We start from the raw sequence: 21,471 nt of genomic DNA on the forward strand, positions 1-21,471 counted from the left end.
AGATCATGTGAAAATATAATATTTGTGTCATTCTCAAAACTTTTGGCCATGACTGTAGATCAATGAGATTGTTCCCCTGCCCAAAGGGTCATTTAGACATTTATTTTCAAAACTTGTTGCCCTGAGAGTAGTACCGCTTGGGAGGATCTGCTTTGCAAAGTGGGAGATCTGGTTCAGTCGCATTACCTCCCTAGCTGGAGGTTCAAATGTTTGAACAAATTCCTGTCTGTCAAGTAAGATATTAAATGGGGATCACAAATATTTTAGTATATGAATACCTTTCAGCTTCTACCAAGAAAACATTTGTGGCTCAAGGCCTGGCGGGAACATGGGGTTTTGTAATATAGCTGTCAGGGGAGAAGCGCTTGATTGTAAGTTATATTTAAACCTGACTTTCCTCCAAAGAAGCAACAAGTGGACTGTAAAAGGAGCCACATTCATTAACCCCCGTGGAAGTCGGTCTGTGGTCCACATTAGGCCTGATAAAGAGAATGGTTTGGAGAGAAATGATTCCAGAATAACCCATCTTGGACTATTGGGATATGAACACGCACTTATTAATGGAGCAATCTGTGCCGACTTGTAATAAAGTGTAAAATTAGGGAGGGATAAACCCCCTTCTTTTCTGTGACAGAACATAAGTTTTTGCACAATTCTGGGTTCTTTTCCGAGCCAAAGAAGCTTAGACATCATAGAGTGTGAATGAGTGAATGTTCTGGCTGGTACCATAATTGGGAGGGACCTAAATAGATGTAAGAAGCGAGGCAGTGACAACATTTTTAATGCATGTATTCTGCCGGGCCAGGATAACTTTGAGGAAGCCCATCTATCCAGGTCCCTCTGGAAGTTTTGGATCAGTGGAGTGTAATTCCACCTAAACAGAGGTGACCTGTTGGCTGTTAAGTTGATACCCAGATATGTTAGATAATGTTCTTTGTGTATAAACCCAAAATGGGAGGCTATATTAGTTTGCTCTGTCTTAGGAAAATTTACAAATAATGCTTTGGGTTTATCAATGTTAATCTTTAACCCTGAGATCTTCTCAAATTCTTGAAGGAGAGAAAACAAGTGAGGGAGTGTAGTGTGGGGACTTATTAATGTTAGCAGGAGATCATCCGCAAAGAGGCTGACTTTATATTGGTCTCCCATATTCTCAGGGCCCAGGATATTCTGATCTCTCCTTATTGCTTCCACAATGGGTTCCATTGCAAGTGCAAAAAGATCCGGAGATAGAGGACAGCCCTGCCTGGTACCCTCTGAATATTAATTGGAGGGGGGTGTGGTGACGGGAGTTTTATATAAGCGATAGGGCTATCATATAACAATTGGAGGCACTTTATAAGTTTAGGGGAGAATCCGACTTCCGATAGAACCGTAAAGAGATATGTCCAGGACGCCGAATCGAAAGCCCTCTCAGTATCTAATGCAAGCAGGAGAAGTCGCTTTCGCTGTAGGTTAGTTGTATGAATAATATTTAACGCTCTCCTAATATTATCTGGGGCCTGTCGCGCTGGTATAAAACCAACCTGATCCCGATGGATGAGGTGAGGGAGGATTTTATTGGTCCTGTTAGTCACAATGGATGTAAAGATTTTGAAGTCAATGTATAAGAGGGATATAGGTCTATAATTTGTTGTGAGATGATCTTTCTTAGGATTAGGGATTACGGTTACATGCGCCACGTAGAGCTCAGGGGGCAGCTGTGAGCCATTTAGTAGTGAATTACAGAGGTTTTTATATGTGGTGTCAGCACATCGCTGCATTTTTTATAATATATTGATGTAAGACCATCCGGCCCCGGGGCCTTTCCTCTTTTTAGTTTTTTGATTGGTGAAACTATTTCCTCCTCAGAGATGTGTAAATGGAGTTGTTGTGCCGCGGACTCAGTCAGGTTAGGTAGATGTAGTGTGTGAAGGAATGACTCCAGTAGTGAGGGGGGGGTGATTGTGGGGGGAATACAAACTCTGGGGGTATTCATTATAAGTGCTATACATGACATCGGGGTGGGCTGAGATCTGACCCTTAGGGTCTTTTATAGAGGAGATTATATGCAGTGACTCTCTCATTCTGAGCTTACGAGCGGCATCTTATTAGGCTTATTGGCATGGTGATAAAACGCGGCTTTACTCCAAGTTAGCGCCTCTCCGTTCTGGTGGTGAGAATGGCGTCTGATTGTCATTTCATATCTTGTATTTGTGTAGATAAGTATAGGGGTGAAGAGCGCTGATTGGCCAATTCTAACTCCTGCAGTTTCTCCTCCAGTCTGGGCTGTAATTCAGACCTTTCTTCTTCCTGTCGGCCGATAACTTATCACAGAACCGGGAATAGATTTTCTGTGCGCGAGTCACATTGCTCCAAGTGAGGCCTCTTCCGCTGTGTGAGTTTAGGGGAAATTTGTTATATCTTCTCTTATAGCGGTTACATTAGAGATTTGGGCATTTTAGCTCCTGGTGTGGAGTCGATAGCACAATCATATGCCGCCATATAGTAGACGGCCGGTAACTGGGGAGAATTCCCTCATGTGTGGGGTCTATTTCCCTCCAGAGAAACCACACGTTACATTCCACACATAACACTGTGTAGAGAAGGCGGCGCGGAGTAATTGTGCCAGTAGTGAGGGGCGAATAATGGCGGGAATGTCACTGACTGAGGAGAAGGCTCCATGGAGGTCTGCACTCCGGAGATCATGTGACCCCTGACTCCTCCCCTCCTGTGACCTCATCACAGGTCCTGTGCACAGAGCAGCCATATATGTGGAGTGCGGCTCTGCAGGTGGAGGTATGTGGAGATTCCCCATTACTGAGCGCAGGGGACATTAACCCCTTCTGCACTGAGACTCTTTATAAGAATCATCACGTTTCTGTTTCCTGTAATAGATACATACGACCCCACTATGGAGGACAGGCAGTGAGGAGACGGAGTGTTCCCATAGTACAGGGCCCCTTTCTTGGCCCCACACAGTGTAATGCCCCCATTATGCCCCTGTAAGCAGGGTTCTGCCCCACAACCAGCTGCCTCGGGCACTTTACCATGGCCGGTACCTCACATTCCTCCCCGCACCCCTTTCCTTTGGGGCTATGGCTACCGTGGCAGACACTGAGGCCCCTGATCATGTGACCCCTGACTCCTCCCCTCCTGTGACCTCATCACAGGTCCTGTGTGCACAGAGCAGTCATATATGTGGCGGACGCTCCTGGACCTTCTGCTTTCTGGGCCGGTTCCTCCTGTGAGTCCTATTAACCCTTTCGCTCCCTGTCTTCTCCTTTCTGACAGGACAATCTCTGAATTCGGACAGTGTGACAGGAATTTCAGCAATGTGGAAGGAAAAAATGACAATTTTCCTGTTTTCCTCACAGAAATGTGACTTTCCCCCCAATGTATCATTGTCCTACAGGTGACAGGAGCGCTGAGGCCGCACAGTGCGCTGTGTCTCCTGAGTGCCGATACCCCACAGGCTCGGGAGGGAAGGGGCGCCATTGTGGCTGGGATAGACGGCGGACGCCGTGTGACGTGTGAAGAGCTCTGACACCAGAACAGCAGAGACCCCACACGTGGCCCCATGTTACCCCCTCCACCTCTGGGGGGCTCATCTAGGGGGCAGGGAGGATTATTAACCCTCAGGGGGTCACAGAATTGTGTAACATTGAGCGGAGGAATGAAATGTTCCCACTAAAATGTCGCTCTGTCCCCAAGTCTGTAATTATCACACGGGAGAAGAGGAGAAAACAGAAACCACTTGTTCCACAATTTCCCCTGAGCGCCGATACCCCATAAGGGGCCGGACACTCCTCAGGAGGGAAGGAGCGCCGTCTGACAGGGCAGAGTCTGCTCTTATGGTGTTAGGGGCCATGTCACATTATCAGAGCCCCCAATAAGAGGAGCCATGTTACACCCGCCACCTCTCAATTACGCATCTTTCTCCTAGAATTTTATACCATTGGGCGATAAGGAAAAAATAATTACATTTTACCACAAAAAACAGTTTTCTCCCCAGAGCAGCCATAGAAGCTGTCAGAGCTGAGAGAGAGACTGGATTGTTACAGCTGCCTGAAGAAGGAGCCGCTGTGCTCTGCAAGCTGCAAACATACTATTATCTGGTTATAAAGGCGTCACTCCTAGAATACTTATATCATCATTGGGCAGAAAAGTCTTCACATCCATCTTGTAATATAGGAAAGTCTAAGGCCAGAAATAATCCCCATAAATCACTGTACATGGAGACTTTGGGATCAGATCATTTCTGTCTGTTGTGATTGTGGAAACAAAATATCTTTTCTAAAAGCCTCAAACTTCTGTGTGTGACTCAGAGCTGAGATCTAACGTGAGAGAAGATTACAGTGCGGGGAAGACGGGAAACCTTCATATAGACGGCCGGTGGGGATGGAGGCAGTGACCGACTCTGGCCACATCTGTCTCTAGAGCCACAGTAGAAGATGGAGATGTCGTCCTCATCATGAAGGAGTTATTTCTCATGTCGCGTGTAATGAATATCTCCTGCAGTATTACTAATGCCGATTCCAGTGTCGGTAATGAGACGAGAATTAGCGTTATGGAAGATGAGTCTATGAGGAACGTGTTCAGCTGCCGACTCCGAGGAGGAAACTGCTTGTTGTCTGTGGCCTAAATATATAGGTTTTATTAGTAGATGTCAGGGGAGAAAACTAAACCCTGTAAGATAATAAATCTCCTCATATGTTTCCCTTATTATCCCCAGTAATTGTATTATTACACAGGATTATTATGATTTTACATCGGATCATCTTCTCATTCAGGTCTCTACAATATCGGATCCTCTCAGTGAAGATCTTCTACAGAAGAGAATTTTCCTGATTTACCCATCAAGGATGGATATGGACAGAGACAAGATGGCGGAGAGGATGTTACACCTCACCCTAGAGATCCTCTTCCGTCTCACTGGAGAGGTGAGAGATTCTGATGACGTCACATTACATCATTCTTATCTATGGGAATAACAGATGGACAGAACTGGAGAGGTGAGGACTCTGGAAATGTCTGTAGTGAGATTTATTAATGTGTCTCTCCATAACCAGGATTACACAGTGGTGAAGAAGACCTCTAGTGATCGCTGTCAGGACCCTGTGTCTGAGGGATGGGGAAGACCCCTGAGCCCAATCACGGGGCCTCCACCTCACCCCCTGATCCATGAGGACATCAATGACCAGAAGATCCTAGAACTCATCTACAAGATGATTGAGCTGCTGACTGGAGAGGTGACACTGCTGGGAATGCTGGGACATTATACAGTAACACTATGAAGGGATCGGGGGATGACGGTATCATTGTATGTGTCAGGTTCCTATAAGGTGTCAGGATGTCGCTGTCTATTTCAACATGGAGGAGTGGGAGTATTTAGTAGGACACAGAGATCTGTATAAGAACGTCATAATGGAGGTTCCCCAGCCCCTCACATCTCCAGGTAATAGACAGGACTAAATACACACGGCCTATAATTATCTGTATGTAGAGAATGAATTCAGTCCCTGTATGTGTTTCCTCCAGATCTATCCAGTAAGAGGACAACACCAGAGAGATGTCCCCTTCCTCTTCTTCCACCGGACTGTAAACAAGAAGATCCCAGTGCTCCTCAGGATCCTCAGGTAGATGGAGAGGTGTCAGGAGATCTCCCCTATGATGTGTAGACGGCTGTGAAGGTCTTGTGCTCAGTCTTGTTTTATCCACCAGTATTATATGTTTTATACTTGTGTAATGAGAGCGGTGGAGATGGCAGGATTAGAGCTGGTCATAGATGGGACTTCTCCATCTGTCGGTGACTTTTACAATATTTGTTTCAGGGTGAAGATCTGACCCATATTAATACTACAGAGACATATGTGAGGGGTGATGAGTGGTATAAAGAGGAGATTCCCACATATGACTACCCAGGTGAGTAGTAACCACTGAATGCAGAGAAGTCACAGATTCCTCTCAGTCACCGGCTGTGGCTGCTTTATCGGTGGTGTAGTCCGGCCGTATTACCATGATCGCCATTTTGTCTCTAGACCACAACATTCTCCTCCACCCAAAACTGTTCAATTGACTTTGGGTATTGAAAGTCCTTTTCTATAGAACTTACAGCCAATTACATTGTTTTTGATCCTAAGGAATTCAGATTACTGCACAATCTCTCCTGAAATGGGGAGCAATATTATTTTCTCTAATCTTCTGCTCAGGATTCATAGTAGCTCCAATGGTCCACCATAAATGAGGGCAACTCTGGTTTACTGTTGTGTAATCTGTATTTGTAGTTTTCAGTTAATGAGATTCTCGTGCTCTGGGGCGGGGCTGTGGGTGGGCTGTGGGTGGGGCTTTATGTGGTGCTCTGATTACATACTCATCTGTATTGGCTTATGACAGGTCGCTGACCCCTCACTGACCTGCCCCCATTATTACATAATGCATATAATAGCATTGATATTATTGGTGATAATGCCTATAATATTGTGGCTATTGTGAGGCTTAGAAAAAAATTACATCCAGCACAATGTCACCGGCGATGGCGGCGCCTGCACAGTAGCATCTATATCAACTGTATCAATTTTTTTCGTTAGGAAGTTATAAGGGTTAAAAGTTGACCAGCGATTTCTCATTTTTACAACAAAATTTACAACACCATTTTTTAGGGACCACCTCACATTTGAAGTGAGTTTTGGGGGTCAATATGACAGAAAATACCCAAAAGTGACACCATTGTAAAACTGCACCCCTCCAGGTGCTGAAAACCACATTCAAGAAGTTTATTAACCCTTCAGGGGCTTCACAGGAATAAATGGAATGTGGAAGAAAAAAACATTTACTTTTCTTTCACAAAAATTTTCCTTTAGACCTAATTTTTTTTCACTTTCGCAAGGGTAACAGGAGTAAATGGACAATACAATTTGTTGTGCAATTTCTCCTGAGCTCGCCGATACCCCATATGTGGGAGAATACTACTCTTTGGGCGCATGGCAGGGCTCGGAAGGGAAGGGGTGCCATATTGGAGAGCAGATTTTGCTGGAATTGTTTGTGGGTGACATGTCACATTGTCAGAGCCCCTGAGGTGCCAGAACAGCATAAGCCCCCAAAAGTGACTGCATTTTACCAAATACTTCCCTGAATGAATTCTTCTAGTGGTGCAGTGAGTATACTGACACCACAGCTGTTCCATAGAAAATTATACTATTGGGCAGTGAAGAAAAAATAATTACTGTATTTTTTCGGACTATAAGACGCACCCCAAATTTTCAAAAGGAAAATAGGGGAAAAAATATGCTAAATGGGGGTTCATCTATCAGTCTGAATTCACCTTACCGGGGGGAATCAGCACAGGTGCAAGAGTGGACACAGAGGTTGTTTGATGGTCCAGGCTGGTGTGGTGGCCTCCGGAAAATCCCATCCCAGGCTGGGGCGGCAGCGCTCTGTGCTGGGGCGGTGGCACTCTGTGTTGGGGCGGTGGCACTCTGTGCTGGGGCGGCAGCGCTCTGTGCTGGGGCGGTGGCACTCTGTGCTGGGGCGGTGGCACTCTGTGCTGGGGCGGTGGCTCTCTGTGCTGGGGCGGCGGCGCTCTGTGCTGGGGCGGCGGTGGCAGCGCTCTGTGCTGGGGCGGTGGCACTCTGTGCTGGGGCGGTGGCACTCTTTGCTGCGTGAGGGGCTCTGCCGCCATTATGTCAAAGCCAGAGGCCCCTGCTGCTCCATTGCTGTGATGCGGTGGCCTCCGGCAAAATGGCAGCTGGGGTGGCGCATGCTCACATTCAGATCTCGGCAACGAGATCTTGGGATGAGATCTGATTCTGAGCATGCGCCGCCCACAGTGGTAATTTTTCCGGAGACCACTGCGGGGGTCTCCGGGCTTTGACAAAATGCCGGCGGAGCCCTCCACGCAGCACAGAGCGCCGCCGCAACATTTGTAAGTATATTCCGACTATAAAACGCACCATTTCCACCCCCAAATTTCTTGGGAAAAAATGTGTCTTATAGTCTTATGGTATATTTTTACCACTAAAATGTTGTTTTACCCCAGATTTTACATTGGAAAATAGGTAGATAGGTAAATGTTCACTACACCCATAGATGAATTCACAGAGGGGTGTAATTTCCAATTCCCAGAGGGGTGTCATTTCCAAAATGGGGTCACTTCAGGGGGGAATCTGCTGTTATGGCACTTTGGAGATCCGCTAAGTGCCAGAACAACAGAATCCTCCTGAAGTGACCCCATTTTGGAAATGACACCCCTCTGAGAATTCATCTATAATAATAATCATTTTATTTCTATAGCGCCGACATATTCCGCAGCACTTTACATTTCAGAGGGGATTTGTACAGACAATAGACATTACAGCATAACAATAATCACATAGATCATAACATAACAGATACCAAGAGGAATGAGGGCCCTGCTCGCAAGCTTACAATCTATGAGGAAAGAGGGAGACACGAAAGGTGGGTGGTAACAGTTGCCCTGATTGTATGGACCAGCCATAATGTTAAGTGTGTAACAGTACAGACACAGAGGACTAATGGATGCATAAAGCATGTGGGAACATGATGCGGGGAACCTGGTTATGGTGCAACTTTTGGCTGTGCCACACAGGGATAGATTAGGTTAATGTGTTGAGGTGGTAGGACAGTCTGAATAAATGCATTTTAAGGGCACTATATCTATGGATATAGTGACCATTTTCACTACATGGATGATTTCCAGAAACACGTAGAGGAAGTTTTAGAGCAAAAATGTCATTGTAGTGCCCAATATATTGTGCCCAGCTTGTGTCTCTGGAGACCTCCCCCCACCTACCCCCGGAAATTGTTAAGTCCGCTCTACTCAAATGTGTCTGTCACTAAATAATCCAAATGCTTGAATGGCAAAACAGTTCAAAAACGTGGTTCTGTGTGGAAGATTGTAAAGCCGTCATGGAGGCATAAGGCTGGCAATGATGGGCATTGTGGGTAATAATAGCGGGTATCATGCCTCATTCCTCTCTAGGAACATACACGACATCTTCTCTGGGGGTTCTTTCTTGTTTCAGTTACTGGGATGAGTGCAATAAAATGTCGCTCAGTGAGTCTTTTAGAATCTGAAGATGTGAGAAGATTGGCGGGGACAAAATTATCAAAAACAAGATTTTCAGTGACCTTTTCCTGATAATCAAGGAAAGTGTCTGCATTTCCGTTTTTTTTGCATAACCCAAAAGATTTATATGTGGCTACGTTAAACAAATACATGACTAACTTTTTATACCAGATATATGGTTTTCTTGATACCTGGTATGGCTGTAAAACCTGATCTGCAAGGTCCACACCCCCACTTCCCTCCCTTATCCTCCCCTCTTTTGAAGTCCACTCTGTCTGCATCTATTCTCCCTCCAACCTCCAAGTGGCCGTCATATACCGACATCCAGGCCCGGCCACTGCCTTCATTGACCAATTCTTTACCTGGCTCCTTCACTTCCTCTCTGCTGACATTCCCACCATCATCATGGGTGACTTCAACATCCCCATTGACACCCACCAGTCAACTGCCTCCAAACTCCTGTCCCTTACTTCATCTTTTGGACTTACTCAGTGGTCCTCCTCAGCCACCCACACAGACGGACACACATTAGACCTGGTCTTCACCCGCCTCTGCTCTCTTTCTAACTTCACCACCTCCCCTCTTCCTCTATCCGACTCACTTTCTCATCCCTGTCCTCTCCTGTCATCCAAGTCCAGCAACATGTGCACCCCCGCAGAAACCTTGCACACCTAGACACCCACACGCTCTCTGACTCTATTCTACCACTGTCCTCCATATCCTCACTCCACGACACAGACACTGCCACTAATTTCTACAATGCCATCGACTCGGTCGCCCCTGTCATGCATAACAGAGTGCGACAAATCAATGGACAACCCTGGTACAATAACATCACTAAAATGCTTCAGCAAGCATCCAGAATTGCTGAACGGTGCTGGAAGAAAACACATTCTCAAGACGACTTCACTGCACTCAAACAAGCAACACTCGCATTCAAATCTGCCCTCACCTCTGCTAAACAGGCCTTCTTTACATCCCTTGTATCTTCCTTATCCCACAACCCCAAACAATTGTTCAATACTTTTAACTCCCTCCTCCGCCCACCCCTGCCCCCTCCAACTTCCCTAATCTCTGCCGAGTACTTTGCCGCACACTTCAAAAACAAGATAGACCAAACACAGCAAGTCTTTATTGCCCAACCACCACAACCCCTTTGTATACCAGACCAATGCCCAAACCCCATAACCTCCTTATCTAACATCACTGAAGGGGAGCTTGCTCATCTTCTCTCCAAATCACACCTCACCACTTTTGCACTTGACCCTATCCCATCCCACCTCCTCCCCAACATCACCACCACTCTTATCCCATCCCTAACCCACCTCTTCAACCTATCACTAACTTCTGGTACCTTCCCTTCTGCTTTCAAACATGCCACAATCACGCCTATCCTTAAAAAGCCAACCCTCGATCCAACAGCCACGTCCAGCTATCGCCCAATATCACTGCTCCCGTTCGCATCTAAACTTCTGGAGCAGCATGTCCACGCTGAACTTTCCTCCCACCTCTCATCTAACTTGCTCTTTGACAATCTACAATCTGGCTTCCGCCCCCATCATTCCACTGAGACAGCCCTGACCAAAATTACCAACGACCTACTTGCAGCCAAAGCTAACGGACAATACTCTATACTTCTCCTTCTAGACCTGTCCTCTGCTTTCGACACAGTTGACCACTGCCTCCTACTACAGATCCTCTCCTCCTTTGGCATCAAAAACTTCGCCCTATCCTGGATCTCCTCATACCTTTCCAACCGCACATTCAGTGTCTCCCACTTCCACACTACCGCCTCATCCCACCCTCTCTCTGCTGGAGTCCCCCAAGGCTCTGTTCTAGGACCCCCACTCTTCTCAATCTACACACTTGGCCTGGGGCAACTCATAAAGTCCCACGGATTCCTGTGCCACCTTTATGCCGATGATACGCAGATCTACCTCTCTGGCCCAGACGTCACCTCTCTGCTCTCCAGAATCCCAGAGTGTCTATCAGCCATATCCTTCTTCTTCTCCTCTCACTTCCTCAAACTCAATGTGGACAAATCTGAACTAATCATCTTTCCACCATCTCACAGATCTTCCTTACCCGACCTTTCTATAACAATTGATGACATCATGCTTTCCCCCGTACCGGAGGTCCGCTGCCTCGGAGTAACCCTTGACTTTGCCCTGTCCTTCAAACCACACATCCAAGCTCTCTCCACCTCCTGTCGCCTCCAGCTCAAAAATATTTCCAGAATCCATCCCTTCCTCAACCCTCAATCTACTAAACTACTTGTGCATGCCCTCATCTCCCGCCTCGACTATTGCAACATCCTTTTCTGTGGCCTCCCTGCTTACACCCTCGAACCTCTCCAGTCCATCCTCAACTCTGCCGCCCGAGTAATTCATCTCTCTCCTCACTAATCCTCCGCTTCTCCCCTCTGCAAATCTCTTCACTGGCTCCCATTCCCTCAGCGTATCCAATTCAAATTACTAATACTGACCTACAAGGCCATCTGCAACCTGTCTCCTCCATACATCTCTGAACTAATCTCCCGATACCTTCCCTCACGTAATCTCCGGTCCTCCCAAGACCTCCTTCTCACCTCCACACATTCGTCCTCACCCAACTGCCTCCAAGACTTCTCACGAATAGCCCCCATCCTCTGGAATTCCCTGCCCCAACACGTCCGGCTAACCACACTCGGATCCATCAAACGGAACCTGAAAACCCAAGCCTACAGCCTGCAATCATCCCCACTGCCTCCTCACCACTACTGGAGCTACCGCCTCTCCATCACTGGAGCAGCTGCAACCCCCCAACTTACTGTCTCCTTCCCCACCATCCTGTAGCATGTAAGCCCACCATCGCCGGTGACATTTTTCTGGATGTCATTTTTTTTTCTAAGCCTCACAATAGCCATAATATTATAGGCATTATCACCAATAATATCAATGCTATTATATGCATTATGTAATAATGGGGGGCAGGTCAGTGAGGGATCAGCGACCTGTCATAAGCCAATACAGATGAATATGTAAGCAGAGCACCACATATTCATATTGTATAAAAGCGTCAAAATTTAAAAAAAGCATACATGAGGTATCGCTGTAATCGTATTAACCCGAAGAATAAAACCGCTTTATCAATTTTACCACACGCGGAACGGTGTAAACGCACCCCTCAGAAGAAATTCATGAAATGCTGTTTTTTTTGTTCATTTTGCGTCCCAAAAATCAGAATAAAAAGCGATCAAAAGATGTCACATATCCGAACATGATACCAATAAAAGCGTCAACTCGTCCCGCAAAAAATAAGACCTCACATGACTCTGTGGGCCAAAATATGGAAAAATTATAGCTCTCAAAATGTGGTGATGCAAAAACTATTTTTGCAATAAAAAGCGTCTTTTAGCGTGTGACAGCTGCCAAGCGTAAAAACCCGCAATAAATAGTAAATCAAACCCCCCGTTATCACCCCCTTAGTTAGGGAAAAATAATAAAATTAAAAGAAAATGTATTTATTTCCATTTTCCCATTTGGGTTAGGGTTAAGGCTAGGGCTAAGGTTAGGGTTATGGTTAGGGCTAGGGCTGAGATTAGGGTTAGGGGTGTGTTGGGGTTAGGGTTGGAGTTATAATTGGGGGGTTTCCACTGTTTGGGAACATCAGGTGCTCTCCAAACGCAACATGGCGTCTGATCTCAATTCCAGCCAATTCTGCGTTAAAAAAGTTAAACGGTGGTCCTTCCCTTCCAAGCTCTGCCATGCGCCCAAACAGTGGTTTACCCCTACATATGGGGTATCAGCCTACTCAGGAGAAATTGCACAACAACTTTTGGGGTCCAATTTCTCCTGTTACCCTTGGGGAAATAAAACATTAGGAGCAAAAATATCATTTTTGTGGAAAAAAATATAATTTTTTTTACTTGTATGGCTCTACATTATAAAGTTCTGTGAAGCACTTGGGGGTTCAAAGTGCTCACCACACATCTAGATAAATTCCTTGGGGGGGTCTAGTTTCCAAAATGGTGTCAATTGTGGGGGGTTTCCACTGCTTAGGCACATTAGGGGCTCTCCAAATGCAACATGGCGTCCGATCTCAATTCCAGCCAAAAAAGTAAAATGGCACTGCTTCCCTTCCGAGCTCTGCCATGCACCCAAATAGTGTTTTATCCCCACATATGGGGTATCAGCGTACTCAGGACAAATTGCACAATAACTTTTGGGGTCCTGTTTCCCTTGGGAAAATAAAAATTGTTGGTGAAAAGATCATTTTTTTGGCAAAAATATGTTTTTTTAATTGTACGGCTGTACATTATAAACTTCTGTGAAGCCCATGTGGGTTCATAGTTCTCACCACATATCTTGATAAGTTCGTTGGGGGGGTCTAGTTTCCAAAATGGGGTCACTTGTGGGGAGTTTCCACTGTTTGGGCACATCAGGGTCTCTCCAAATGTGACGTGGTGTCCGATCTCAATTCCAGCCAATTTTGTGTTGAAAAATTCAAACGGCGCTCGTTCCCTTCCGAGTTCTGCCATGCGTCGAAACAGTGGTTCCCCCCACATATCAGGTATCAGCGTACTCAGGACAAATTGCACAATAACTTTTCCAGTCCAATTTCTCCTGTTACCTTTGGTAAAATAAAAAAAATGGACCTGAAGTATTTTTTTGTGAAAAAAGTTAAATGTTCATTTTTTTAAAAACATTCAAAAAAATTCCTGTGAAGCACCTGAAGGGTTAATAAACTTCTTGATTGTGGTTTTGAGCACCTTGAGGGGTGCAGTTTTTAGAATGGTGTCACTTTTGGGTATTTTCTATCATATAGACCCCTCAACGTGGCTTCAAATGTGATGTGGTCCATAAAAATAAAATGGTGTTGTAAAAATGAGAAATCGCTGGTCAACTTTTAACCCTTATAACTTCCTAACAAAAAAACTTTTGGTTCCAAAATTGTGCTGATGTAAAGTAAACATGTGGGAAATGTTACTTATTGAGTTTTTTGTGTGCCATATCTCTGCGATTTAAGGGCATTAAAATTCAAAGTTGGAAAATTGCAAAAATTTTCGAAATTTTCACCAAATCTCCATTTTTTTCACGAATAAACGCAAATTATATGTATGAAATTTTACCACTAACATGAAGTGCAATATCTCACGAGAAAACAATGTCAGAATCACCAGGATCTATGAAAGCGTTCTAGAGTTATTACCTCAGAAAGGGACAGTGGTCAGAATTGTAAAAACTGGCCTGGGCATTAAGGTGCAAACCACCATTGGGGGTAAAGTGGTTAAGAACTTTTCTGTCAAGTCTTTGATGATGGTTCCAATTTTGAATAGTCTGTCATGTTCTGGGGCATTTCTGGGCAGGCATTGCCTATTGTTGTTAAAATGCTAAAATCTCATGAGCATCTCATAACGGGTCCTTGGAAGAACGGCAGAAAACATTGAGGTGGTTTGAACAGGGCGGTTGGACCAATAGGACAGAATGCTCATTTTTTTTAACAAGCCCCATAGCGAATGTAAGTCCTAAAATGTTTTCATTTCTAGACAGGAAAGATATATATCTTTGTACCGTGTTAGCCAGTAGATAGAAGAATATTTAGAATTGAGAGTCCTCAGTGGTTGATACCTTTTAATTTGGGCGGCACGGTGGCTCAGTGGTTCAAATCCCACCAAGGACAACATCTGCAAGGAGTTTGTATGTTCTCCCCGTGTTTGCGTGGGTTTCCTCCGGGTACTCCGGTTTCCTCCCACATTCTAAAGACATACTGATAGGGAATTCAGATTGTGAGCCCCATCGGGGACAGTGATGATAATGTGTGCAAACTGTAAAAGCGCTGCGGAATATGTTAGCGCTATATCAAAATAAAGATTATTAAGATTATTATTATTTTAATTTCTAACTGTTAGCCATTAAAAGGTATCAACCACTGAGGACTCTCAATTCTAAATATTCTTCTTTTATTTCTAGACATTTGTTGGTGTCCATAAATTCGACCTAACATAATAGGATTGTGGATTCTGGCAGATGAATTGGGACGCATATACATTTGTAGGACAATATGCTCTAGCAAGCTATCTCTCAGAAACAAATTTTTAAAAAAATTGGTCTGAAATTTTCCACCTCCACATTTATACCAGTAATGGCATTAAAATTAGAGATGAATGGAGTAGCCGAATCCGAAGCCTCCCATCTGGGAAATGCTACATCAAGAGGCAAAGCCCCTTGGACATTGGTGTGCGCCAATTCACGAGCACTAGGGACAGCGCTAGTACTGGGCATTGTTCCCTGAGTTGGAGACATTTCTCGAGAAGCGCTATTTGTCCTTCTTGTTGTACTGGTCCTTGTGTGTGAGGATGGACCAGAATCACTGCTCATTTCTGAGCTATCACTGTCGCTGCTACTAAAGCCCTCGAAATCTACATCACCATCTGACACTGCACTTTCTTTACTGTCAGAACATAAAAGTGCATAAGCCTCCTCTGTACTATAATATTGACCGGCCATTTTATTCTTTTTTTTTTTTTCCCGAAATAGAAAACTCTGACGTGACCAAATTATTGGGGAGACAATTGAGAAATGCCTAATTCTTTAGCCTACCCCTAACTTTAGAATAAACCTTAACTTTAGCCTAGCAGTAGCCCTAACACTAACCCTAACCATAGCACTAACCCTAACCTGCCTTATCTGTTTTTGTACTTTATAGCACAATCGCTGACACAGCTGTTACCAGCAGCACTTGTAACACTGTTTCTCCTCTAATCTCTCGCTGCTACCACAAACTTTCCTAGTGAATTGTATCATTGGCTAGTGTGATGCTGATGTCATCAGGACCTGAACCAATCAGGTCTAGATGAGGTCACAGGAAGCTTTGTGCGCCAGAATCCCCTCGTTATAAGGTATGTGGAGGTCCCGATGAGCACAAAACCGCCGACCGTAGACAAATTTCGGTACTGCACAAAGCCCTGCTAGCGCTAACGTTTATCTACTGTTGGCGGTTACAAAGCGGTTAAATTAAGGGTACCAAAATTTCTGTCCAGGCCTATTTCATGAGTTTTATTTTTTTAAAATTCTGTGGAAGCATGGTTGAAAAGCAATGTCTGACTTTCATTTGTTCATTTTCATAGATTTTTGATTTATTATTACTTTTGTCAGATTCAAGTTATTTCTGTGACCATTGTGGGTTTTTCTGTCATTAAACGAGGGGTACCAACAACATTGACCACGTGTGTAGGAGGAGTGAATATTTTGATTCCACAGTCACTTTCCGGAAATTAACACACAGTGGATGTTGGAGAGTGAAAATTACACATTTGTCATTTTCTTACCCAGCACATAGTGCCCAGATTGTGCTCCAGGAGACACCACAAATTAAGTGGGTTCTTCTCACTATAGTATTGCTAAATACAGAGATCCTAAATGTTGTTTGCGCACACTGCAAGACTCCGAAGTGAGAGCGGATTTTGCTGGATCGGTTTATAGAAACCTTGTTGCTTTTCAACAGCCTTTGAGCCACTAATAGTGTGGGAACCTCTGTTTTTCCAATGACAGATGATGGACCTGAGTGGGGACTTGTTTTTGTGAGATGAGAATTGGTATTATTTTTGTCTACATAACATTGATTGGTTTCTTTTTATTCGATATTTGGGAGGCAGAATGAACAAACAGTTGAACACCACACACTACTGGCTCATCCAACAAGGTTTTCTATTAGACTGTGAACTGTCATTGTCTTGGTAAATATTTAAAGTTTTTTACATAGCTTGCCATTTTTATGGAGAGTTTAAGTAGAAACATTCAAAAATATAAATATAAAACTCAAGGATATATTTTTTTTAAATTTGTTTTGATCTTAGCAGATGACTGTACCAGGAGATCAGATGGACAGCTGACATCTTCAATTTTTAAATCTGATGATCTTGAGATCCTACAAGATACAACTGAAGTGATTGCTATTACTCCAGATATATCATCATCCATTCACAGCAAAGATCTGTCATCTGATCCTTTGAAACAGGTCCCATTTTCTGATTCATTACCGACTACTAAAGGAAATCAAAGTCACAAAAAAGGCATTAAAAAACAAACTGCTCCTAAAGCAAAGAAGTCATTTTCATGTTCAGAATGTGAGAAATGTTTTATGTTGAAATCACGTCTTGTTAGACACCAAAGAACTCATGCAGGAGAGAAGCCTTTTCCATGTTCAGAATGTGGGAAATATTTTGCACATAAAACACATTTTGTTACACATCAGAGAACTCACACAGGGGAGAAGCCTTTTTCATGTTCAGAATGTTGGAAATATTTTGCACATAAATCACATTTTGTTATACATCAGAGAACTCACACAGGGGAGAAGCCTTTTTCATGTTCAGAATGTGGGAAATGCTATGCACATAAATCACATTTTGTTACACATCAGAGAACTCACACAGGGGAGAAGCCTTTTTCATGTTCAGAATGTGGGAAATGCTTTGCACATAAATCATATTTGGTTACACATCAGAGAACTCACACAGGGGAGAAGCCTTTTTCATGCTCAGAATGTGGGAAATGTTTTACGTTTAAATCACGTCTTGTTAGACACCAAAGAACTCACACAGGAGAGAAGCCTTTTTCATGTTCAGAATGTGGGAAATGTTTTGCACATCAATCACTTTTTGTTACACATCAGAGAACTCACACAGGGGAGAAGCCTTTTTCATGCTCAGAATGTGGGAAATGTTTTTACCAGAAATCAGATTTGGTTAAGCACCATAGAACTCACACAGGGGAGAAGCCTTTCTCATGCTCAGAATGTGGGAAATGTTTTTACCAGAAATCAGATTTGGTTAAGCACCAGAGAACTCACACAGGGGAGAAGCCTTTTTCCTGTTCAGATTGTGGGAAATGTTTTAACCAGAAATCACATTTTGTTACACACCAGAGAACTCACACAGGGGAGAAGCCTTTTTCCTGTTCTGAATGTGGGAAATGTTTTAACCAGAAAAGGAATCTTGATGAACACCAAAGAACTCACACAGGAGAGAAGCCTTTTTCATGTTCAGAATGTGGGAAATGTTTTACTGAGAATTCAAGTCTTGTTACACATGAGAGAATTCACACAGCAGATAAGCCATATTCATATTCAGAATGTGGGAAATATTTTAAATGTAAAATAAATCTTGATAGCCATCAAAGAACTCCCACAGGGAAGAAGCTTTTTTCCTGTTCAGAATGTGGGAAATGTTTTGCAGATAAATCACATTTTGTTACTCACCATAGAACTCACACAGGGGAGAAGCCTTTTTCCTGTTCAGAATGTGGGAAATATTTTAACCGGAAAGTGAATCTTGTTAGACATCAGAGCAGTCACACAGAGGAGAAGCCTTTTTCATTTTCTTAATGTGGGAAATATTTTACTTGGAAATCAACTGTTAATAAACATCAGAGATGTCACAAAGGGGAGAAGACTTTTTTATGTTCATAATGTTGGAATAGGTTTAACCAAAACTGAATCTTCTTAAATGGGTTGTCTCTTGTCATTCCTCATGTTTGCTGAAAAAAGAATAAAACTAAACTTTATTAATTCCAAATGTAAAGCTATACCTATAATTCACCCCCTGAAGGTTAGTCAGAAGGTGACTAATAGAAAAAACATGTACCCCACAGTTCAGTATATGGGGTGAGGTGACGTATACACACTCACTCTCCAAGCCTCTCATTTCTATGGGTTTCATCGTCCTCACCAAAGACGACTCTTTAATATTGACTTATATTGAAGTGAGACTAGGCAAAAAAAACTAAATTCATGTATCATGTTATCCAAAACAGTCAGACAACTAGCCCCATATAGGCAGATCCCAGACCTCAAACTATATACTGTGTAAGTTTATAAGCCACTCCAGTGTCAGGAATAGATAGTATGTGATAATACAGTATAATTCTTGTGTTTTTCCTCCTATAGGGACTGCCCTAGTTTGGTAATGTAACTGCTGTTAATTAGTAGTGCAGACAAATTGTCCTAGACTAAACTCCGTTTTCAGACGGCCCAATATGTACCACTCAGGGAAAACTCACCTGCTCCAAAGATCATTAGCAGCTTCTAACTAATGGCCATGCTGCGGTCTGTCAAAGAATGAGTGCAATCTACATATATAATCACCAGTTGGGACATCCGGACGCTGTCCCTAAATCCCATAAGGCACCGTGCTTGTACAGGTGACATTTACTTCACTGCTATTCTCATGCATGCGCAGTAACAGCCACAACTGCGCGCTCTACCCGTGCATGAGCGGTAACGACGCGGCTGTTACTGTGCCTGCTTGGGGAATAGCGGTGATGTCTATGTTTTACTTGTGCAGCCGCAGTAATAGCCTTACGGCCATGAACTGCGCCTGCGCAAGTTACAGATATGTCACCACTATTCCCAGTAACAGCCATAACTGCGCGGTGTACCCGCGCATGCATACTTACGATTTTTGATTACCTCATGCAGCACAAAATTCTCCACAGTCCCATCCTGTGTATCAATTTTGTCTACTATCTGAGGCACAAAAATACTGTCTACTACTGGTATGTACATAGTTCATATCACTGAGGCACTGCTTCTGGATTTTAACTGTACTGAACAAAAAAGTAATTAAAAATATTTGGACTCATCACCATTATGGCACAAAGAAAGCCAGTACCACGCCAATATGTACGTTCTTTTCATGACCTCAGCCAGCAGCAAATTCAACACAGTCCCATACTGTATAACAATTGTGTCTACTATCTGAGGCACACAAGTACTCTCTACTTCTGGTAGGTACATACTTCATACCACTGAGACACTGCTTATGGATTTGTCATTTTAACTGTCCTAAAAAAAAAAAAAAAAAAACATTTTGGCCTTATCACCATCACAAGTCAATACACAGATTCTTAGGCCTCAAAACAAAAAATCATATAAATCCCTATCAAAAATACTTTACTGGTTAAAATAACCAGAAAACTGGTTGACACCAAAATAGTGACAAACAACAAACGAAAAAATGTGCTAAAAAAACATAAAATGTTTGATGATATACTGAAGTGCCTGGTATGCAACCTAAGCTCACACCTTCCTGAATGCGGAGGTTGGCACCCTAGGGGGGAACGTTGTGGTGCCCCCGCTCCACGATGGCTGTCCCTAGGGACCCTGCAGCCACTAGGGAGACCCACTACCCAATCTCTAGAGAGACCCCTATCAATAAACAAAGACCAGTCCTATGTCTAAGGAGACCCTAGATCCCCAAAGCAATGTAAAAACAAAGACCACATTAGGAAAACGGTAGCAAATATGATGCAGGATTAGAAGAGACTTTCCACAATCAATAGTTCATGATAAAGAAAAAAGGTCCAGCTTTGCAAAGTCAAGTCCAATTTATTGTTAAAAACAAGTCCAAAACAGAGCAAAAAATAGTGTGTTCACATGGAGTAACAAGTAGTAGATTACGCGTTTCGAACAATAGCTTGTTCTTTCTCTTCTTTGGTTTTGAGAAAGAACAAGCTATTGTTCGAAACGCTTAATCTACTACTTGTTACTCATGTGAGCACACCATTTTTTGCCCTGTTTTGGACTTGTTTTTAACAATAAATTGGACTTGAATTTGCAAAGCTGGACCTTTTTTCTTTTTCCTTGGTTACTGCGTGAAGACTGCATGTGGTCCGGGCTACCCACTACACATGCCTTCAGGTGAGCTGGCTTCTTTTTCTCTTTTTGAATAGTTCATGATGTCGGTGGAGCATGATTAAACCCACACAGATAAATCACTTAGTGGAAAAATGTGCAAAATAGCAACATTCACAAACAATAGACAAATGAAACAACAACAATGATGTCTCATAGCATATCAAAAACAATCTTGTAGATAGTGTCTCAAATCAGTGCCTATATTCCCGATGAGAGATAATATGCCACATAGTCTCAATACCTATACAGCCGGGAAATACAAAAGATCAAATAGGCACATAAAACAGAGAATGTTGTGATGGCACATTAAAGATTGATACTCATCTTATTAACCGCCACCTGCCATATGGAAATTAGTGCCTCAATGCGTTTCGCCCCTTTTGGCTCATCAGGAGGCTTGATGTAAAGATACCATGTGTCCCGATATGGTGTGAGTATGTGCTACTTACAAGCATAAGGCAGTTGCTAGCATCGGAGCAGGACACTGTGAGGGAGCGCTGGGTAGGTAAGTGTAATGTGTTTTTAAAATTTTTTTAATGTTTTCTGATGGGGCCATGCATACCAGGATGGAAGTGGGCGCCATTTATAAGGATTGGGCCATGCTTACCAGGACCGGGATGGGGGCCAATCATACCAGAATAGAGATGTGCCCTGCATACTAGGATGAGAGGGGGGCACTGCTTACAGGACGAGATTGGGGCCCTGCATTCTAGGATAGGGATGGGACC

The 21,471-nt window shown here is 43.6% G+C and overlaps 1 protein-coding gene across 1 annotated transcript; it reads left to right on the top strand.

The window, feature by feature from the left end:
* The first annotated feature begins 206 nt into the window (after positions 1-206).
* Positions 207-18,630, top strand: LOC141082474 (uncharacterized). Its single transcript, XM_073566414.1, has 6 exons — positions 207-233; positions 5,052-5,231; positions 5,314-5,437; positions 5,521-5,618; positions 5,814-5,904; positions 16,908-18,630. Exons 1-6 carry the CDS (start codon positions 207-209, stop codon positions 18,431-18,433), a joined length of 2,046 nt encoding a protein of 681 aa, XP_073422515.1. The 3' UTR covers positions 18,434-18,630.
* Positions 18,631-21,471: the final 2,841 nt, after the last annotated feature.

This window comes from Dendrobates tinctorius, unplaced genomic scaffold (genome assembly GCF_039654945.1).
Source record: "Dendrobates tinctorius isolate UK_male_01 unplaced genomic scaffold, ASM3965494v1 ptg000017l, whole genome shotgun sequence".
Taxonomy (NCBI): domain Eukaryota; kingdom Metazoa; phylum Chordata; class Amphibia; order Anura; family Dendrobatidae; genus Dendrobates; species Dendrobates tinctorius.